This window comes from Scyliorhinus canicula, chromosome 6 (genome assembly GCF_902713615.1).
Source record: "Scyliorhinus canicula chromosome 6, sScyCan1.1, whole genome shotgun sequence".
NCBI lineage: Eukaryota > Metazoa > Chordata > Chondrichthyes > Carcharhiniformes > Scyliorhinidae > Scyliorhinus > Scyliorhinus canicula.
In genome coordinates, this window is record NC_052151.1 from 215,429,529 (window position 1) to 215,451,650 (window position 22,122).

General features: G+C 44.1%; 1 protein-coding gene across 3 annotated transcripts; it reads left to right on the forward strand.

The window, feature by feature from the left end:
- Positions 1 to 1,577: 1,577 nt before the first annotated feature.
- Positions 1,578 to 12,312, forward strand: LOC119967866 (NACHT, LRR and PYD domains-containing protein 1-like). 3 transcript variants are annotated; one of them, XM_038800926.1, is made up of 9 exons: positions 1,578 to 1,684; positions 1,987 to 2,127; positions 4,224 to 4,848; positions 6,850 to 6,915; positions 7,286 to 8,336; positions 10,196 to 10,282; positions 11,209 to 11,379; positions 11,542 to 11,709; positions 11,953 to 12,204. In XM_038800926.1, the coding sequence occupies exons 3-9, from the start codon at positions 4,461 to 4,463 to the stop codon at positions 12,038 to 12,040; spliced, it is 2,019 nt and encodes a 672-aa protein (XP_038656854.1). In that variant the 5' UTR covers positions 1,578 to 1,684; positions 1,987 to 2,127; positions 4,224 to 4,460; the 3' UTR covers positions 12,041 to 12,204. The 3 variants fall into 3 exon arrangements, with proteins under 3 accessions (XP_038656854.1, XP_038656853.1, XP_038656855.1); XM_038800925.1 differs by lacking the exon at positions 1,578 to 1,684 and having other exon boundaries at positions 1,700 to 2,127; XM_038800927.1 differs by lacking the exons at positions 1,578 to 1,684; positions 11,542 to 11,709 and having other exon boundaries at positions 1,700 to 2,127; positions 11,953 to 12,312.
- The last annotated feature ends 9,810 nt before the right edge of the window (positions 12,313 to 22,122 follow it).

Sequence of the window (22,122 nt, forward strand, 5' to 3'; positions counted from 1 at the left end):
GGATGTATCAGAAAGCATATACGGAAGAGGAATCTGAGTGGAAAACAAGGGTGTTATTACCGTACAAGTAATGTCTTAATGAGAAAATGAAGACTTTTTCAAATGCAGGCGAATGAAATGTGGGCAGAAGTTCATCAAGTAACGGCAGTAACGTGTGGCGCCGTGATCGTATAGTGGTTAGTACTCTGCGTTGTGGTCGCAGCAACCTCGGTTCGAATCCGAGCCACGGGAGCGATAAGGGGATGTGTTTTTCCCAAATGAACGAATGAGGAATTTTCTGTGCAATTGACTCTTTAAAACGGGTTGAGAGCTGAGTGCATGTTTGTGCATCTGTTTGATGGTCCAGAACTCAAACTATTGTGAAAACGTGATTCTCCACAGCTTCCGGTTTGGGCGGCACGGTAGCATTGTGGATAGCTCAATTGCTTCACAGCTCCACGGTCCCAGTTTCGATTCCAGCTTGGGTCACTGTCTGTGCGGAGTCTGCACATCCTCCCCGTGTGTGCGTCGGTTTCCTCCGGGTGCTCCGGTTTCCTCCCACAGTCCAAAGATGTGCAGGTTAGGTGGATTGGCTATGACAAATTGCCCTTAGTGTCCAAAATTACCATTAGTGTTGGGTGGGGATAGGGTGGAGGTGTTGACCTTGGGTAGGGTGCTCTTTCCAAGAGCCCGTGCAGACTCGATGGGCCGAATGGCCTCCTTCTGCACTGTAAATTCTACGAAGTAGTATTGCCAGCAGCGTATAGAACGGAGGTGTTGTGAGTTGCACATGAGGTAAATTTGGAAGGCCATTTGCGAATAAGGAAAACTAAAGCTAAAATCCAGAAACATTTTTTTGGCCTGGACTACATAAACATGCAGTTAAATTTTATCAAGCAAATCACACATGTCAAGTGACAGGGAAACCTCAAGCAGTGATAAAACGAATGTCCTTAATACCCATTCCAGCATTTGAGGAACCTTTTAAAAATGTCATTGAAAGGATACTGAAAAGGTGAAAAATGAAACCATCTTGAGGTTGATGTTTTTTTCTTGGCAGGATGTGCATGTGCGAGTACTCCATGATACACTTTGGGGTTCTATAAACCCTGGCTCACACCTCTGCACCCACACCCTGCCACAGGGACTCACAAATGGCCTTCGCCTCCCAGAATGCTCCATCCCAGCATGGGAATACCCATCCTCATTGACAGGACCCCGTTTCGTGCTGACATGCACGCCACGACCCGTTCAGCCGCGACTCGAAGCAGTAACCAACCTTCCTTGACCCGATATAACCTAACGACCGGACTCAGCTGGACATCCGCCGCGAGAACACGATCCTATCCGCATGACGCGACCGAAGCACCCTACACACGCACGGCCCGCTCAGAATCCTCCACCAACCCCCCTCACCCCCCCCCCCCCCTCCCCTCGCCCTCACCACAGGAGTTCCCGCTTAAAAGAGGGCGTGGCGACCTTCGCTGCGCTTGTGTTGGACACAGGGTCAAGGCGAATCAAGATGCTGCGCAGCTTGAACTTTGCATGCCTCAGTCAGGAAGGTTGGGCGAGACAGGCGCTATTGGACTTTAGCATAGCTACGTGGGCATGACATGGAAATCTGCCGCAGAGTGCGGCTCGCTGGAGGCCAAGCTCAACTTTTCCAAACGCGTGACCTTGCCCTGCCTGTCTCTCCGTTAAAAGTGTACGTATGATTAGTTTTTCCTCTGGTACTATCTACTTCTGCTGGCTAGGGGTTTCGCTGGAGGGAGGGGCGGTGCTGAGTGGGTAGAGAGTGGTTGGATCATGGGTTAATGATCGCTCCGTGGCTCGAATGCATTCCTAAATCCTTCAACTAATCTTTTTTTATGGCATGTGCTGTCGACCTTTGATCAAGGTGTGCCCAGAGCTCCTATTTGACACACAGCAAAGATTACTACCGCTTAAAACCGGTCAGAATGATAGACGAAATGACATACAAAATGGAGATATGATTCACATTGACAGGTTCGAATCCACTCTGTCCGAAGCTTCCTGACGTAAGAACAATTGAATGGGGATTGTTCTGAAGTCTGCTGTCATTGTTTTGTGGAGATAACAAGACAGAAACTCACAAAACAAAGAACGCGGCACTCCCAGAGGCTGGCGGTAAGGCTATTTCAATTGATTCTTGTTTTCTGCAGTTTTTTGTTTGTTCCGGCATTCACAAGCTGCTCAATTATGGAATCGCCTGAACAAGGGAACAGCCCTATTGGACGAGAAATGACGCATTTGAATCACTAGTTTACTTTAATGATTTATCACCGTATTCCAATACAAGTTATCTGCATATGTCATTTATGTGCAGACTTATGATGATGCTCGGAATTGAGATAGGTAAAGGGGCAGGAGGCCAACATTGAACATTTGTCGTCTCTCCACGAGAGAAATTAGACCATTTCCAAGTTCCCATAATAATTGGCACATTTTTGTATGGCACGGCATACCTCTTCTCAGTGTGTACGAATGAGGATTTTACTCAATTGTGATAACGTGCACGTTATTACATCGTTGTTCTGACCATATTTTAGTGGTATTTGGTCGCGTATTAGGTACCTTCTTAGATTAAGTGCATTAATATATTTGCTGAGGGGCAGCACGGTGGCGCAGTGGGTTAGCCCTGCTGCCTCATGGCGCCGAGGTCCCAGGTTCGATTCCTGCTCTGGAGTCACTGTCCGTGTGAAGTTTGCACATTCTCCCGGTATTTGCGTGGGTTTCGCCCCCACAACCCAAAAATGTGCAGGGTTGGTCAATTGGCCACGCTAAATTACCCCTTAATTGGAGAAAATGAATTTGGTATTCTAAATTTATAAAAATAAAAATATATATATTTGCTGCGAGGCTGGCCAACCAAATGCAATATACCATTCACTATTGGAGGAAGGCAACCTCACAGTTCTATATTAACCGGACAATTGCTGTATAAATTTCCACATCTAATAGGTTCAAGGCAACGGCGTCAACCAAAACATTATGTCTTCACTTATTCGGCCTTAGATGTAGATGTAATCTAGTTTCAAAGAATGCATTTATCTGGATTCCTGGCATCCAAGTGACAAACCTTCCTCCTCTCTCTACTGTTGTTTCTGTCCATCATGATAAATATGTTCCTCTACCAATTCAAATAGTTTATCTTTACTTAGTTCATAAAACTCTTTCATCATTTTGAGTAGCATTATGAAATGGTCACTTAACCTTCTTTCCTCCAAAGGGAATATGTCCAGTTTTATGAGATTCTGCTCCTTAGTAGAGACGCTTATTATCTTTGTTAGTTTGGTAAATATCTTAAAGCCAAAGATCATAGAATGTCAAAAGTGCGGAAGGAGGCCATTCGGTACAGCGAGTATGCACCGACCCTCTGAAAGAGTACCCAATCTATGCCTACTTCCTCGCCATATCCGCGTAACCCGATCTAAGCAGTACATTTCTGGACACTCAGGGTAAATGTTATCATAACCAATCCACGTAACATACGCATCTTTGGTCTATACACTCTCTCCAAAGTACTCTGGGTGGAAGACAAAAGTTCACCACGAGGTTTAGAAAATGTCTAATAACCCTCTATCATGACCTGCTTGTTGAGGCATTCTGTTCACTGATTACCGAAGCTCCTTTTCAACGGGATTTTTCAAATATATTATTGCATACTATGCAAGGCCAGCAACTGTTGGCCATCCATAACTATCCTTGAATAGCTGCTGGGCCATTTAAAAAAAAAAGTAAAGCTTAGAGCACATGGATGTTTCTCTGGAATCATATTGACGCTTGATGTGGTAATGGTGGCTGATGTCCTGGCCGTTAAAAGTATTACTGACGAAATTATTGATTATAACAGACAATGAGATCGTTCATGATCATCATTGCTGAGATTAAGCAGCATATGTAGATATATGGATAGAAAGATAGATAGATAGATAGATAGATAGATAGAGAGCGAGAGAGAGAGAGGGAGAGATAGAGAATAGATAGGTCGATAGATAGCAGGATAGAAGGATGGATAGACAGAGAGATAGACAAACAGATTAGGTATGGACTTAGATTCTTTCTCACATGTTCCGAGTCACACTAAAACGAATTATTCTGAATTATTTTTTGAGATAATGCTGTTTGCTTGCAATTAAGCAACATTCTATTACTGTTACTAACGTCGTTGTATTATTAGTTTTACCATTGAAATAAGAAGCCTCTTTATTTTTTCCAAGCAGGAAGTAATATGTTTTTGAAACTAAATTCCTACAAGACGTTCGCATGAACACGAAATTAGAAATAACCTTGCGAATGACGACAGTAGTATTCGGTTAAACATATCTTCATGATAACATGCTGTGATGGGCTGCTTCCGACTGAAGGAGGAAGAAGGCGAAAAGTGAATAACAGCCAAATTTAAACAGCACGACAAGTGTTCTATTATATCAAGGAGTACAGACTGGCCTGAAAATCAAATGTTAGCATCTGAAAAAATGACAAATATAGAATCAGCTAACAGAAAGGAATATGCAGTCAGCACTCATGATGCTTCCACTGGACAGATAGATGAAGACGTCAATTGTTTAAGAAAATTTTTCAATTGTCTATGCTGGAAACATCGAAGTGTGGATTTAAATGGAAGTCAGATGCGTGTAATAACGAAGCGTGCCAAGGCCACATACTGTCTCTCTAACGCCGCGTTTGATTCTTCAAACGATGCAAACACTGACGATTCTCAAGCAGCTTTCACACCAAATCCTATCTCAGCGAATAATACGAATACAAAGATTTCGAAATACACAAAGCCTGAGGTAATCAAGGAGGGTCAATGTGGTCTAACGTCGCAAGAAATGCTAGACACAGGTAGATGTTGACACAATCTTGAAAATTTCTCACATGCGGTTCAGTGCGTACGAGCTTGTCAACGAATTAACCCATTTCCTTACAGGAAAAACAACAGTTACGTCAGCTATTAAGTAATGCGTTACATCGTATAATTCTTCTGGAATTCAGTTATGCGTTTCAGCAAGTAAGATTGAAAAACTGCGTCTGTAATTCATCTTGGATTAATAACCAAAACGAGTGATGCTTAGTTGGCACTAATTTATCATGCTGACAAATTTTATTCGTGTCAACTTCAGTAGGAATGCGTAATATATGTCCAAAAATTAGGTTACCCTTCCCTTTCTCTTGTCGGTTATGACAAAACAATTAAGTCCGTTTACATTACTGCAGCGCAGAAGCATTGTGGATAGCACAATTGTTTCACAGCTCCAGGGTCCCATGTTCGATTCCGGCTTGGGTCACTGTCTGTGTGGAGTCTGCACATCCTCCCTGTGTGTGCGTGGGTTTCCTCCGGGTTAACGTTCTCAGTACCGCCTGCAATGAACGAATATATTTAAATAACTAAGGGAACCAAAATCCATTCAGAGTACTCCAGGTGAGGTCTCACCAGTATCTTACACATTTTCAGCAAAACTTTCCGACTCTTAAACTGCAACTCCCTTGAAACAAGAGGGACAATTCCATCAGCATTCCTGATTGCCTGCTGCACATTTATGCCATCATTTTGGAGTGCCTTGCACAACTCCCACACGTCGCAGTGTGTTGCAGTTCTACGCAGGTTTAGTCCATTTAAATAGTACACTATTATTTTGTTCTCCGCTCCAAACTGAGAGATATCACATTTTCCCTCCAACTGTTTTATAAGCTATCAATAACTGCCTGCAAACTGTTTTTATCCCTTCTGTGACGTTTTATCCTAATTATTTTGTGTTGTCTGCAAATGTGGCTAAAGGATATCGCCGCCCTTATTCCAAAACATCAACATGTAGGGAAAACAGTTGTGGTACCAGCACTGATCCTGGTAGCCCCCCACATGTTACAGGTAGCCAACTTGGAAAATAGCTCCTTACCCCCCAGTAACCTTCAGGGTATCCAACTATAATTACTATTTACTGTTCTTCCAATGCACTCTGATTGAGGATTCCTCCTAAACCAATTAGTGAGCAGAATGTCCCTTTCATGAAGCCATGCTAACTCTGCTTGATTAGTTTATTATTTTCCAACAGTGCTCCTATTACTTTCTTAATAATTGATTCCAACATTTTTCCAACGATAGGTGTTACGCAAATCGGTCTCAAAGTGCCAGTTTTTGCATTCATATTTTATTGAACAGGGTTCGCACATTGGCATTTTTCCAGTTCTCCAGAACTAATTATGTTGGCAAGAACATAGCACAAATGCTTACACTATCTCGATCCTTTGGAAAGTAAATTACTGCAGTCGTGTTATATTCATAGTGAGCAACTGTACGATAACCGTCTGTTTATGCATTTCACTGTCTGAATAGACTCAGCTAAGAGTTGCCAATATTCAGAATCTTATCTTCCCAGATGAAGTAAATAAACAGCAATGCTAAGTTTATGTTATTACATAACATTTAATCTGTCAGTGCCCTCTGCAGTGATACAAACCGCTGTTTGTTGACTGCTTATTACACACGTCTCAGTGAAATGCGCCCAATTTAAGGTGAAGATAATGCTACCTTACCAACCTTATTTAGGACAGATGTTTGAAATCTATTTATTTGCAAGGCTGCTTCTTGAACATATCTTATCACACCATTGAAGCATAGGAAATAGGAGCAGAAGTTGTAGACTTGACCTTGGGAAACGCGCACCATATTTCAGCAAGATGATAGCTGATACCCTTGTACAGTAGCATCCTCTCGACATACCCTCCTGCCCATCGGTGTCCTTAATTTGTTGACTACGCAAAAACGATTTCTGAAATTAAGTATTGCGCAAAGAAATTCTATCATTGAGAAACAGTTTAATGACAGCTCTCTGTGCCTTTTACTAGGTTCTAATCAAGCATTGCCAGCAGTCGAAAATACGTTTTCTCGTGAAGACCAAGACCATGCAAATGGTGAGCGATATCTTCGATCTTGAGCTTAATAGCTATCCAAAGATAATGAAGGATAACAATATAAGACAAACAAAAAAAGAACCTGTAAAAGTAAAAACTTTGAGAAAATGTAACGATGAGATGAGATTTACTCATCTGGGGTAAATTCTCGAGACGAAGAGAATGCTGGTAATCCATAGAAAATCATCAGAATTATCACCATTAAGTATGTCAGAAAGTCTTTCTCGAAGTTGTACTATTTCGGCTCCCCGATTTCTGCTTGTAAAACGCAGGCTATGCAAATTTCCCAGGGAAATAAATGTGTTCCGGTAAGTTTAGGGGAACAGACTGCAGTAATAATACAAACGTTTCTTTTTAACTTCTGTTTTAGGCTTAGAGCAACAACATAAAGAAAAGCAACATGAAACTAACTCAATGTTTAATGATGATAATCAAAAACTCGGACTTTCGGACCTCGAGAAACAAGAATATTTCAGAAAATTTTCTGAAAATAAAGAAACTGCGGCGAAAGTTGTCAGACTTTTGGAGCGGAATATTAACTTGGAGACTCTGTGTGAAAATGCTTCCTATTGTAAAATCCTCTGTGCATATTTGGAACATTTTTTGATGCTCCAATGTCAATGTGACGAAAGTCCTTCAGTCACACTGACGCACCTCTTATCAGTTTACCTCTGCAAAGCGTTCATAGCACATTCCAGTCAAATCACCTCTAATCTCCACTTCCTTCTGAGAGTCTCTGAAATAGCCTGTGAGAAAATCCGTATGGAGACCTCCACTTTCAAAGATTTGAGCTGCCACGAGACATTCCAGCAATCTGAATTGCAGTCTTCATTTCTGGCAGTGATTATGGAGAATGAATCATCTACTGGAGATACAGATAAATTCCTCCATCAGCCAGTTCAGGTTTTTTTAGCCGCGGTTGGGCTGTTTCTTACTACAACACCCAAAGAACTCATCACGCTCGTCGAAAAGCATTACAGTGAGAAGCAAGAACAATCGGTGACATTTTTACGCTTTCTCTTTGGTCTTTGCTCAGCAAATTCATCTGATATGCTGGAGGAATACCTGGGTCCTTTTCCGGGTGAAAGCATTTGCGATTTAACAGACTTTCTGAAATCACGTATCGAAGTTGGTATTCACAATATGAACAACGAGAAGACAACAATTGAACTTCTGAATACTTTGTGCTACCTGTATGAAACACAGAATGAGGAACTAGCCAGAATTACTATCGGCTCGGTAAAGCAACTCGCATTCGGAGGCTGGAAACCTGTAAAATTGACTCCAAACAATTGCACAGCTATCGCAATGGGATTAGAGTTGTGCAACATGGTGGAAGATCTTAACCTCAACAAGTGTTATATTGAAGATAGCGGATCACATCGCTTAATGCCTGTGCTGCATAAATGTAAAGTGGTGAGGTATTGCAGGATATGCTCAAATTAATATGTAGAAGTAGAGAAGGGGGGAGGAAATAAATAAATTAATAAATGAAGAAATAAAGAAGGAAAGGAAAGAAAGAAAGAAAGAAAGAAAGAAAGAAAGAAAGAAAGAAAGAAAGAAAGAAAGAAAGAAAGAAAGAAAGAAAGAAAGAAAGAAAGAAAGAAAGAAAGAAAGAAAGAAAGAAAAGAACGAAAGAAAGAAAGAAAGAAAGAAAGAAAGAAAGAAAGAAAGAAAGAAAGAAAGAAAGAAAGAAAGAAAGAAAGAAAGAAAGAAAGAAAGAAAGAAAGAAAGAAAGAAAGGAAAGAACGAAAGAAAAGAACGAAAGAAAGAAAGAAAGAAAGAAAGAAAGAAAGAAAGAAAGACAGGAAAGAACGAAAGAAAGACAGGAAAGAACGAAAGAACGAAAGAGAGAAAGAAAGAAAGAAAGAAAGAAAGAAAGAAAGAAAGAAAGAAAGAAAGAAAGAAAGAAAGAAAGAAAGAAAGAAAGAAAGAAAGAAAGAAAGAAAGAAAGAAAGAAAGAAAGAAAGAAAGAAAGAAAGGAAAGAACGAAAGAAAGAAAGAAAGAAAGAAAGAAAGAAAGAAAGAAAGACAGGAAAGAATGAAAGAAAGACAGGAATGAAAGAAAGACAGGAAAGAACGAAAGAGAGAAAGAAAGAAAGAAGAAAGAAAGAAAGAAAGAAAGAAAGAAAGAAAGATAGAAAGAAAGAAAGAAAGAAAGAAAGAAAGAAAGAAAGAAAGAAAGAAAGAAAAGAAAGAAAGAAAGAAAGAAAGAAAGAAAGAAAGAAAGAAAAAAAGAAAGAAATAAATAAAGAAAGTATAGCAAATTGGATTACTTGTAAACCCAGTGAAGTAATTCTAACAGGAAGTATTGCCCTTATTAAGAATATCCGGTTGAGAACTTCTAACAGGTACAGGTACATGATACAAGTGAGAGACCTTTCGTTGTCGAAGAGAATGAAATGTCATATATTCTAACGTGCTGCAAATATCCACGGGTTAATTGTTTGTGCAAAATATTTGCCAGGTATGTTTGTTATTTCGATGAAACATGAAACTAAGAAACACGACCTAAATATTGTTCTGAGCTAATTCAGCCGTGCCATTCATATCGTTCGCAATGCAATAATTCTTACATTCGCAAACATTAATTCGGGAAACAGAATGACGCTACTTTATTGTTCTCAGCTCTTGTTCCTGCCGTGATAGTAGACAATCGACAATGACCGCCACCACCCCCCCCCCCCCCAAAAGAAAAAAAAAATAATTGGAATAACGAAGAATTGCGAAGTCAAAATAGAACGCTGGCAGTATTTTAGTTCCTCTTCTTTGCAAAACTTTCGATTCTGCATGTCATGATGCTCGAATTGCTACCTTAATATCCAACTGTGGTCAGACTGAATAACACGATTCGGTCAGATCCATAAACGGCATCATCCGATTAAACTGAAAAATGGCATAAATCTCCACTTTACCCAAAACAAGCCGAAAAAATATATCCTTATTTAACTCTAAGTATTTCTGTAATTATAACATAGTTCCAGCATCGCAAAGTTAGGCGCAGTTGATTGCTGTTCGTTTGAATGACAACAGTCAGTTGCAGGTTTGAAGATTGATCGGTTGGTACGTTCAAGGAAGAACCACTAAATAGGTTTACGTTATATTTTAATTCATAATAACCATAATCAGGTTTCAATGACAAGAAGCAATTTTCCAGCTATACCAGTTATTAAAATAATACTCGATTGTTTTCCTCTGAGCTTTTCAGTCAAATCAGCTTCTAGTTTTGGTGTGGAGATGAGATTCTATTCACTATGAGTGTTTTTATTTCCTTTTGTAGGCTGAACGAAAACAAATTGAGCGACACGTCAGCAAAGGGATTTTCTGACGCACTAACTAGACCAGACTGTCAAATACATACACTTGAGTAAGGAGTATTCTTTGAAACTTCACTCAATATCTTTTGATCCAATGTTTATTGTCTCCACTTGAATAATCAGTTTGGTTGAATGAACCACACTCTCTTTTGGAACGCGTAAGCTGTAGATTCAAGCGTTGCCAAAGGCTTAGAACGTAATTCTTCCCTGTCGCATCAGTATGGTCCTGAAGATTGTTTATTTTTTCTCAATGTGCCGTCTTTGTCATTAGGTCATAAACCCGACTTCTGGCCCAGATATTCTAGAGAGCATATTACTTTTATGTCAGACTTTTCATTTCGCAAGTACAATTCATCCGAGAGCACAGTCTGTCATTTCCAACTGTAAGATGGCACGCACAGTCAGTGATCGAGAACCTTTGCTTTTGCTTGTCGAAGTAGCATCCTTGTTATACTTAAGAAGAAAAAACTGGATGTGTTGCCATTGTATGAAAAGTTGCAAAGTGATTCACAACCGTTGAAATTAATTTTCAAGTGTACGCTTTACTGCTACTCGGATTAAAATGTTGAACTACTTCAGCCAAAGAAGGTACCTTAAGCACCACGAAGAGATGCAATGTGTGCGAATTATGCGTGGTTGTAACTCCCTTTTCGTCCACAGGCGCAAGTGGCTGATTTGCCACCATAGGTGATATATATGTTTTGAAGTGTCATCCAAAATATATCACACCCATCCCTGCAGTAGTTCCTCATTATTGTAGATAAGCATCAATCTAGTGGGGCTGGCTTTGGAGTTGGTCTTCGGAGCTCCATATTATTATACTGAAATGAGACATCCGGCAACTCAGCCCGACTGATCTTTGAAGGACAGTATTATTTTGTCAACATAATTATATCAATGTTGGTTTCTCGAAAAACACCACTGTACGTTTTCAGGAGATTCCTGGAACTTAACTGTTTCTCTTTTCTCCGTTCAGGTTGTGGGATAACCAGTTTACCAATGTTGGTGCTGAACACCTGGCCTCTGCTCTACGTATAAACCGGACGTTGAAAGTACTGGTCCTCAGCCACAACAGATTGGAAGATTCAGGAGTCATACAACTGACTGCCGCACTGAGAGATTCTGGAAGCAAAATCAAAATATTAAGGCAAGTCACTTCTGCATTGCTGTAACTAACAGTTGATAATGGTTGTCGAAAGTCATAGAGCTGTTGCAATTACAGACTTACCACGCAACAAATCATGACTTAAAATTCAATTATTGGAAAAGTAATTCCTCGAGTTCAACTATGGATCTCTCACATCTCCAGATTGGATTGTAACGGACTCACTGATGACTGCGCAGACGACATTGCTTCTTTTGCTTGTGAAAGCTGGTCCTTGATCGGACTGGATCTGGACAGAAATCATTTCAGTGATAAATCCATTGGTCCATTCATGCGTCTCGTAAAAAGCAGTGCAGGTTTGAAGTGGATCAGGTACTATCCGGTTCCATTCTTGTTATTATTCTACGTCAGCTTTAATTCTTATCTGACATCATATGAAGAAATACAGAGATTGCAATTCAATAACCTCTGCTTTACAGTACTACGCGTATTTGAACAATATGCATCTGAAACGTGTGTGACTTTATCTTTGCTGGAATTACATTAATGCATGTTTTGTAACACTATGTCATTGCTTTGGTACCCACTTCAACAGATTGTTTAATATTGTTTCAGGTTAGCATGCAACAGCTTCACAACATTTGGAAAAAGACAACTGAGATCACAGCAGCAAGGCAGAGCATGTGTCGAAGTATGGGTGTGACATTTGTTCAAACTACGAGAAGTGCTTCCGTGACGACTCGAACACACTGATAAGATTGTTTTTGTAATTTCATTGCAATGGATTTTTGAACAAATTAGTACGTTAATCGAGACACGGGACACTTGTTAATAATATTTGAATTAAAGCACAACTTTTTAAATGAATTAATTCATGACACTGATTTCATCTATCTTAAAATAACTATACAATTTGTACATAGCGTGTAGTTTATGATCAAACATGGGCTAATAAATGATCATATCGTCACTGGCTCCACGTACTTCCGCAGTCATCTAGTTAATCTCTGAACCGTTCCAATGCCACGATATAGTAATCCGAAAGAGAAAATCAATGTTTAGTACATGCTGAGTGGTTCAATCTACAGGGTAGCAGAGCGATTGGTAAAGCGGAAAAAGCTAAACTGTTGAGTAGATGAAACTACAACCTGACGCCTTGGTAGCCAATTAGATCAAAAGGAAGATATATATCGATCTCTAACCGGGCCATAGACTGGGACCAAACATCTTCAGCTGCTTCAACAATAACCTTGGTTTCAACATAATGTCAGATGTAGGAATTTCGCGGATGATTGCACAATGTTGAGCATCATTCACGACTCCTCAGGTACTAAATAAATCGACGTGCAAATGCAGCGAGATCTGCACTATATTGAGGCTTAGGTTGACATAGGCAAGTAACAGTCGCGTCACACAACTGACATGCAATTAACAACTCGAAAAAAAAAGAATCAAGGCATCACCCTTGACGATCATTGGCATTACCATCACTCCACGACTGACACACAGGAGCAAACTAGTGTACCACCTGCAAGATACACTACAGGAACTCACCATGGCTCCTGACAAAAACACGTCCACGAACATCTTAAAGGACAGAGGAAGCAGATATATGGGAACCCAACCCTCCAAGGTTGCCTTCCAAGTCATTCATCATCCTGCTTAGGAAACATATCACTGTTCCTTCACTGCCGCTGAGTGAAAATCCTGGAAACCTCCCTCATAGCACAGTAGATGCACTTGAACCAAAGGGACTGCAGCGGTTCAAGAAGGCAGCCCACTGACACCTCTCAAGGAGCGTTACGGATGGGCAAACAATAATGGCCCAGCCATCGAAGCACACATCCGGTAAAAAGCAAGTTTAAAGTAACAAGGGAAACCTCATGTTCTAATCACTAATCGGCACCGGTATTCTACTCTCAAATAAAAGCAGAATTCATGCTTAAAATTCAGAGGAAGTATTGTAATCATATTTCGCATTTTGATTATAACGCAGAGTAAAACTCCGGTCACAAGTCACGCCAGATGTTTATTTCCAATCCACTGCACACGTTGACCGCCAACCACAGCCTACGTTCTGAACAGAAATGACAACCATGTTTTACATTGAAATCATAGCCCACGTTCTGCTTCTTCGCCAACTCCTTACCACAAATCTATTCAACAATTCGATCGCCAATGTAGGCTCACATTTGAACTCATCAGAAAGCAGTGTCGTTGTTGATTCGTGTTACTGCGATTTTCCAAAGCCACATAGCCCAGAGAAGGGCTTTATTTCAATCATGTCAAACAAGCGAATTATGTGAGATGGATTGTATGTTCCAAAATTCAGGAGTAGACTGCGGAGCCGCTAATAGAGCTTTGTGACGTCGGGCTCATATTAGGGCGTCATGGTGCCATTTTTCGGTATCACCCCACCGGGGCGGCTCCAAAAATCGGGAATCCGATTTATTAAAATATAACTTGAAAAAGCCAGGTCTTACTGAACTGCCTGGCTCACTGTAATGGTACAGTCAGACATCAGTAATTCAACTTCAGGGTGATATCTGAATCAAAATCATAGAATTTACAGTGCAGAAAGAGGCTATTTGGCTCATCGAGTCTGCACCTGCCCTTACAAAGAAGGCCCTACTCAAGCCCAGGTATCTACCCTAACCCCGTAACCCCCACGTAACCTTTTTTGGACACTAAGGGCAATTAAACATGGCCATCCACCTAACCCGCAAAACTTTGGACTGTGGGATAAAACCGGACCAACGACGGGAAACGCATGTAGACACGGGGAGAACGTGCAAACGTCCACCGGGACCCAGCCGGGATTCGAACCTGGTATGCTGGAGCTGAGAAACAATTCTGCTAACCGCTATGCTACCGTGATACCTTGAACCAGTAGATTATCTGTCACTTAAAGTACAAGCTTTTTGGGACGGGGTTTGAACGGGCAGTGAGACTAGTGTATCAGTATTTCATTTCAAGCGCCATTCGCTGCAGTGACTACTGACTGTTGAGTGAACAGAGGAATGATGTGGGTATGTGTAATGAGGAGAATACTCCAACGAATTAAGGTCCCTATTGATGGGTTGTGTCCCTGTCAATTCCCCAGGAGTGAAGGATGATTGAGTCTGAGGCAAAGGTGAATTTATCATTTATCTATCAGACACAAACTGCGGGGTGGAGCAGAAAACGATTGCAAGAGGAGGATAAAGACGGTAGGAACGAGAGGGGAGAGGGTTGTGTTGGACGCTTTGGGTTCTCAGGAGCGTGACAGATAAGCTCTCGACACCATTTTTCAGGGTGAAGCAGACACCCTCACCGTAGTTGCCGATCAGTTTACGCAGGGCCACAGAGACCTCGCACTCATGAGTTCAATATAAACTTTCATGGCAATGTGTGCAAGTCCTAATAACCATATTGACACTATTTACCTTGTCTGCTACCTCCGTCCAGGCAGCATGACTCTGAATGGACTCTCTCCACCACCCAATGTCTGACATGAGTAGCTGAAACTGTCACGTCTTGCACGCAGCACTGCACAAAGGCTTCGTAGAATCTTGCGGCAGCTGTTTCCCATCTTGTCCGTTGCTTCCTTCATTCCGATGCTGCAGACATCAATGCATGACAATGTATCATCAATGTTCAATTCCCGACTGCCAAATATTATGAGACGTGCAGAACCTTAAAGTTTGTGCCACCTGAGAAATTTGGTACTATTGGCACAGATATGCAAAAATGAAATTCATTTTAACATGCAGAAAATACAGGGAATTATTTAGCACGTCAAGTAGCATCGTTTAGGCAGAGATACAATGAATACTTCGAATCCGTATTGTAAAGGGACAAGAATTGTAAAGGGACAAGTGAAGAGTGAGGATGGAGGAGGTGCAGAAAAATAGTAGTACGTGGATATGCGGCAGGCCAGGAGAGGTTTGACGCACGTATCATGTAGGGATTATACTCTTCATCGCGTTAAATCTGGAACTACAATTTGCATCAGTATCAGTTATTGGAATGTATAAATAGCAGAATAAGGGGCGGACAATTCTGCGTAGAAAACATAAGAGCACGTTAGCGACCTTGAGGGATGTGTAGCTTGGGGAATAGAAAAACATCAACATGAAGAACAAAGTCCATGCCCCCAGTTTGTTCAACTCATTGTCACGTGCAGTAAAATATAAAGTGCCCTATCGGACGATGAAATGCTGTTCGTTTATGGCAAAAAGAACTAATAGGTGTATGTGAGAAAAGGGCAGAACGGCACTTTCAAAACAACGGGAATATTTGCGGGTTAGGTGGATGGCCATGTTTTCTAAAGAAATAAATAGCGTGTGATATTTCTTTAAGGGCTCGGCCACTTACTATCACAAACCATAGCAATATGCCTAGAAAACATTACATAAGTGAACTTGGAAACTAATCTATATTGATTTTTACATTCGTTGTTCAAGAACTCACGAAGATCAAAATAGTTTTCCAAAGTCACCTTGTGCCGATAAGCAGCCTTGTCAAAAATATATAACTGCAAAGCATTCCATTCCAACTGAACCACAGACACATTGGCATTGTCTAGCACTAACGATAGAGGTAGATTTGATATATCGAGTAAACATCAAATTTAAGAAGAACAAAAGTCGAAATGCGTAATTAGTTAATGTTCCACAAACCTAACCTTAATGTAAACTAACCCTTAAATAACAGAGTTATTTAAGTCTCCTCACACCTTGCGCAAACAAGCTGTGGACTTTGAGTTTTATGAATGGTTGCACAACACTGAATAGATTAAATCTCTTCTATTCACTTGCTGACTTCGGGGAAAAAAAGCTTATCAGATAATTGCACAAAAGCAGCCTTGTAATGTGATGCCTTCCAGTTTTCCACAGAACAATTCCAAGCCTTCTCGTTCTGTATAAACAAAATATTAACAGACTGGAATTATTCAGTTGTTCAGGCTAAGCTGTGCTGGGAAACACAGACTGACAGTATCACTCGGTACGTACTGAGGCAAAAGCTTTACTTGTAATGTCCAGAACACAAATCGTTGGACGCTCGACATAAAATATACACAGAAAACAGAAGCAAGTGAAGGACATTCCGCCCTTCGAACCTGCCAGCATTCCCAGCAGATACCTTGTTCTTAGCTCCAATACCTATATGTAACTCCTTCTTGATATTACACAACGTTGTCTCCTCAAGAACCCATTCGACCCATCGAGTCCGCACCGACTCATTTAAGCCATCACTTCCACCCTATCCCCGTCACCCAATAACCCCTCCTAACCATTTTTGGTCACTAAGGGGAATTTGTCGTTGCCAATCCACCTAAGCTGCACGTCTTTGGACTATGGGAGGAAACCGGAGCACCCGGAGAAAACCCACGCAGACACAGCGAGAATGAGAAAACTCCACACACACAGTGGCCCAGCGGGAAATCGAACCTGGGGCCCTGGCGCTGTAAAGCCACAGTGCTATCCACTTGTGCTACCGTGCTGCCCAATTGTAGTAAGGCCTCCCTATTTCTACAGTCAAAGCCTCACACAATAAAGGCCATTCGTCTTATTTACTGCCTGATGTACCTGTGTGCTTACTTCCAGACAATGATGCACGAGGACACCAAGGTCTCGCTGACTATCCAGTCTCTCAATTTGTACGTATTCAAATGATACTGTTGCTACTTCAGTTGTCAACCTTACATTTATGCACATCATACTGCGTCTGCCTTGTATATGGCCACTCAGTCAGCCGTTCCAAAATCTGTTGAAGCATTTCTCCATCCTCCTCACGGCTCACCCTCCAACCTAGCTATGTTTCATCTGCGAATTTGGAGATTCTACATTTATGCCCTTGTCAAAATCATTAATATATAATGTGAACAGTTGGGGTCCTAGCACAAATACCCGCGGTTACCCAATATTCACGGCCTATGAATCGGAAAAAGACCCATGAATTACAACATTTTGCTTGCTGTCTGCTAACACGTTTTCTCTCACCTCGTCACTGCCTACAATCATCTGCGTTTTAACCTCATATTCTAACCTGCTATAGGCGACCGTGTGGATAGTCTTCAGAAAGTCTTCATGAACTACTTTCACATGTTCTCTGTGGTCAACTCTACTCGTTACATCTTCAAAGATTTCCAGTCGATTTGTTAAGCATCGCTTCTCATTCATAAACCAATAGTTACTCTCTGGTTATACGTGTGCTTTCCACAATGCCTTTTGAAGACCTTCCGGAGAGGGCATGCAGAAGGAGACTGCGGTTGAGCAGGGAAACAGTCAGACACATCTGCCAGACGATGGCATACCTGGCACCACAGTAGTATAGGAGAGGATCCCTGCTACCAGTGGCCATCAAAGTGATGGTCAAGCTGAATTTCTACGCATTGGGGTCTTTTCAGAAGGTTAGTGCGACCTGACTGGCATTGGCACACAGGTGCATCTGCTCCTCCACTGACGCCCTGCATGCCTAGGTGAAGCTGTGTATCGCAAACCCTCTGCACCATGCCCACCAGGTTGTGGGATTCCCGTCGATCGCTGGGGTGCCCCGGGTCGAGGAGGTGATAGACGGGTTGCACGTCACCCTGCGGCCACTGGCGAATAACAAGCCACAGTTCACAGACAGGCGGGTCTACCACCGTGAACATACAGCCGGTCTGAGATAATCAGAAGCGCATCATGCACGTCTGAGCTCGGTACCCTTGGCAGTGGTATGACTCGATCATACTGCCGCACTCAGTGATCCTCGGCATGTTTGATGTTCCAATCACTTCGACTGCGGGGCAAGCTGCTGAGCGACAGGGGTTATCCATTACGGTCATAGATGGTGATGCCTATACGGAGAGCACAGACCAACGTAGAGACCCGCTACACCGACGCCCGCACAGCGACCTGGGCTTTTGGCGAGAAGTGCTTCATGGTTCGGAATATGCTCTTCAAGTGTATGGGACGCTCTGGACTGGTCCTCCGTACGAGGCTAGGATGGTCGCCCACATCGTGGTGGACCGCTGAGTCCTCCACAACATCGCGTAGCAGAGGGTGATGTGCTGGAGGAGGACGAGGAGGATGAGGGGGAGGCGGACAATGAGAGGGTATTGGTGCCTGGCCAGGCACGGGAGGCTGTGCAACGCTACCGCCAGGGCCAGCGCGCATAGGACACTCTCCTTGTGACGTGCTTCAAAAGCTAAGGGTGTGGTGGCTGGGCAGGGGCATTGGCACCACCATACTGCTCACCCTCACCTCCAACATCACATAATCCTTCACCCACATCACCAAACCAGCCGTATGTACACTCCCTCCATTACACAAACCTGCGGCACTATGAGCTGGGGGTACTGTGTTGCTAGTGACAGCGTGCCTATCCATAGCACGGAGGAGGGCGACAGCCCGCTCTGCAATGAGCTCCGTGCTCTGCATCGTTTGACACTGACTGATAATGGCCACAGTAGCACCTTTCACCTGAGTGTTCCCTGCCAGCAAGCTGGTCTGTCCTCCACACGGTCCTGCTGAATCACTGACAGAGGGGATGCTGGAGACAGTCCGAGCGCTGGGGGGAACACGGTCCACCCACTGGCCCTTCACTTGTCTCGCCCCACTCCCACTGGCCAGCACTGACCGCCCCACGCCCATCCCCATCAGATAGTGCATAGAGGCAGGTTGCAACGTGGTTTCCCAGATGGACAGAAGGAGTACAGGCGGACTGCTGTGACTCCTGCCCTCAATTGAGGGACTCGGTTGGCGCATGTCTCCTGGAGTAGCCCGGGTTGGATGGGCCCGCCTATTACTCGGGCGTCCCGGGTGGCGTGGTGCCACACTGTTCTGCTTGCTGCCCACCAGATGCACCAGGCGCGGCAGGCGGGTGGGAGTCCGAGCCTTTTTCCGGCGCCTCTGCTGCTGGGATCACTGGCACGGACCCGGCAACTCATCCTCCTTGGCGGGGGAGGGGGGGTGCCAACGGTCCCCGGGCTACTCCAAGGGACAGAGGTGCGAGTGTAGCCATCCACTGAGGCCCCGTCCGCCCGCCACCTAGTGCTGCCAGCCCTGGATATCCGTTCTGGTCTCGAAAACGGTCTGCATGTTCGCCGCCATGGAGCCCAGCGAATGGTCCATCTCCGTCTGGGACTGTACCACATCATTCTGTGACTCTGCCATTCCCCTGAGGGTCTGTGCCACATCAACCAGTGAGCGGGCTGCGTTCCTTAGGGTGTAGGCCAAAAACCGCTGAGTGTGGGACACATCAGCCAATGCGTGGGCCAGGTCTTCTGGGATCAGATCGTAACACTGGGACTGGCTCACATCCCTCTGTGTCTGTGCCGCGCCTGCCTGCCCCTGGGCAATGCCGCCAATGCTCTCAGCAAAGGCCTCATGTGACTGGGCCACGTTGAGATGCGCCGCTGCAATACAAAAGTGGCTCTGGCACATGGCTGCCTGTGAGAGGGCAGTCCGGTAATGTGCCTGAGAACCTGGCTGGACAGAATTCCGTAGGCCATTTACACCCAGACTCATATCCGGCACCGTCGCCCTCATTGCCTCCACCGCAGATGCCAACCATTCAGTTTCGGCCGAAGTCATACTCATGCCCGGCAACACTCCCAGACTCCTCCACCTGTGCCCAAAGTTGCTTTACCCGTGCCGTCATTCCCTCCCTTAATCCCTGGGACAGTGCCTTCATCTCCACTGTGGGTAGGACTGGGTGTTCCAGGAGTCTGGAACCATCTTTCCGGCAGTGGTTGCTATGGCCGGACAGCACTCTGACCTTCCGGCCATTCAGATGCTCCTACTCCACCTGCTGTATCGGACAGAATGTTTGGTGCCACCAGGTTCTGTCCCAGGAGCCTCTACACTCTTTTGCCCATCCGGCCCTTGAACTGGCTAGGGGCAGGGGGCTGTGGATCGACCGGGCCCATCTCTGGCAGTTCCAGTTAGATTGAAGACTGCATTTATGATTAGACATCCGGAAGGGGGCTGGTGGGGCAATAAGGGTGAGGGGGTGTGGATGGTTGACGGGGGTGTGGGAGGTGGGGAAGTTGAGGGTGAGAGGAGTGTGGGGTGTACACATGTTTCATGATGTTTCGCAACTAGGCCGGGGGTCTCAAATCCTCACCCACCACCGATCTCCCCGTCGGCGACCTCCCTCCCCTCCGGGACGTCGATCACATCTAGTGCGCTCTGCTTGGGGACGGTGCGGGGGCGCAGGTCTTCTGGTTCCCTCTGCCGTCTTCCTCTGCTCCCAGCGGTTGTGCGCGACCCCGGGGGGAGGGGGTTCCTGGTAACATGTGCGTGAGAGGATATGGGGATTGGTTCCATGGGCATAGCGCAGCCTACTCATTCTGGCCACATTGTGGTGACAGTGCAATTTGATTCTGCTCTTGATGGCAATCCGGGCCAATATGGACAATGGCGCAGACCGTGTATGCCACCTGCGTCCAGACTTGGCGAACGGCGGCGTCTGAGGACCTACCTCCCGGGGGGCGGGAGGGGATACTGGACCATTTGCCTCTCCTCAACGACATCCAGGGCGGCCTCCAGCTCTGCATCTCGGAATTGCGGCACGGCTCTCGTTCCAGCCATGTTGGCTGCCATGTGTGTGGCGGTGCGGGCAGGGGTGAAACGCTTGAGTGTACCTGCAGTTATACATCAATCATGTAACCGGTGAATCTGGCGCAGTTCGGCTTGCAGACCGTGGCAATTGACGTGATCACCATGCTTGTCCCTTGAGAGTTGCTGATTCGTTCCACCTGTCGCGCCGTTTTAGCCGTCAACAAAGTCCACATTTTTCACGCCGGCGTCAGCACTTATTCTCAGAAACGTAGAATCCAGTTCCAGATGTTCATTCTGGAATGAGGATAATACTAATGCTTCATAAAAGTGCCGAAAGTTTTGGGAAATCACTAACTTGCACTACAGATGCACTATAGAGAGCATCCTATCGGGCTGCATCACAGCCTGGTATGGCAACTGCTCGGCCCAGGACCGCAAGGAACTTCACAGAGTCGTGAATACCGCCCAGTCCATCACACGAACCTGCCTCCCATCCATTGATTCCATCTATACCTCCCGCTGCCGGGGGAAAGCAGGCAGCATAATCAAGGATCCCTCCTACCCGGATTACTCACTTTTCCAACTTCTTCCTTCGGGCAGGAGATTCAGAAGTCTGTGAACACGCACGAACAGACTCAAAAACAGCTTCTTCCCCACTATCACCAGACTCCTAAATGACCCTATTATGGACTGACCTCGTTAACACTACACCCATGTCTGCTGCATCCGATGCCAATGCTTATGTAGTACATTGTATATGTTGTGTTGCCCTATTATGTATTCTCATGTATTTTCTTGAATTCTGTTTAATTCCCTTTTCTTCCCATGTACTGAATGATCTGTTGAGCTGCTTGCAGAAAAATACTTTTCACTGTACCTCGGTATACGTGACAATAAACAAATCCAATCCAATCCAATCCAACTTGCCCGCCCTCAGTTTTATTCCAGCTCCAGAAAAATCCCAATGCTCCCTGAATACCCGACAGACATATGTGTCTTCAAAGAAATGTAGACAAGTTATCCAACAGCAACGAAGTCTCCTCTGGAAACCTCTCTTTCAGGAATATTAACTGAACCCATATTTCACGGTGATCAACCAATTCAAATTGATTCGTTCGTAGAGTCCCCTGCAGCGAATAGTAGAAAATCAAGTCCCTTGTCCCAGTCATTTAGATAGTCATGGCAATCGGCCCTATTCGTTGTCTTGAGAGTCTGTTGATATCTCCCCAGTGCCCACTGTGTTTGTGACTGATTG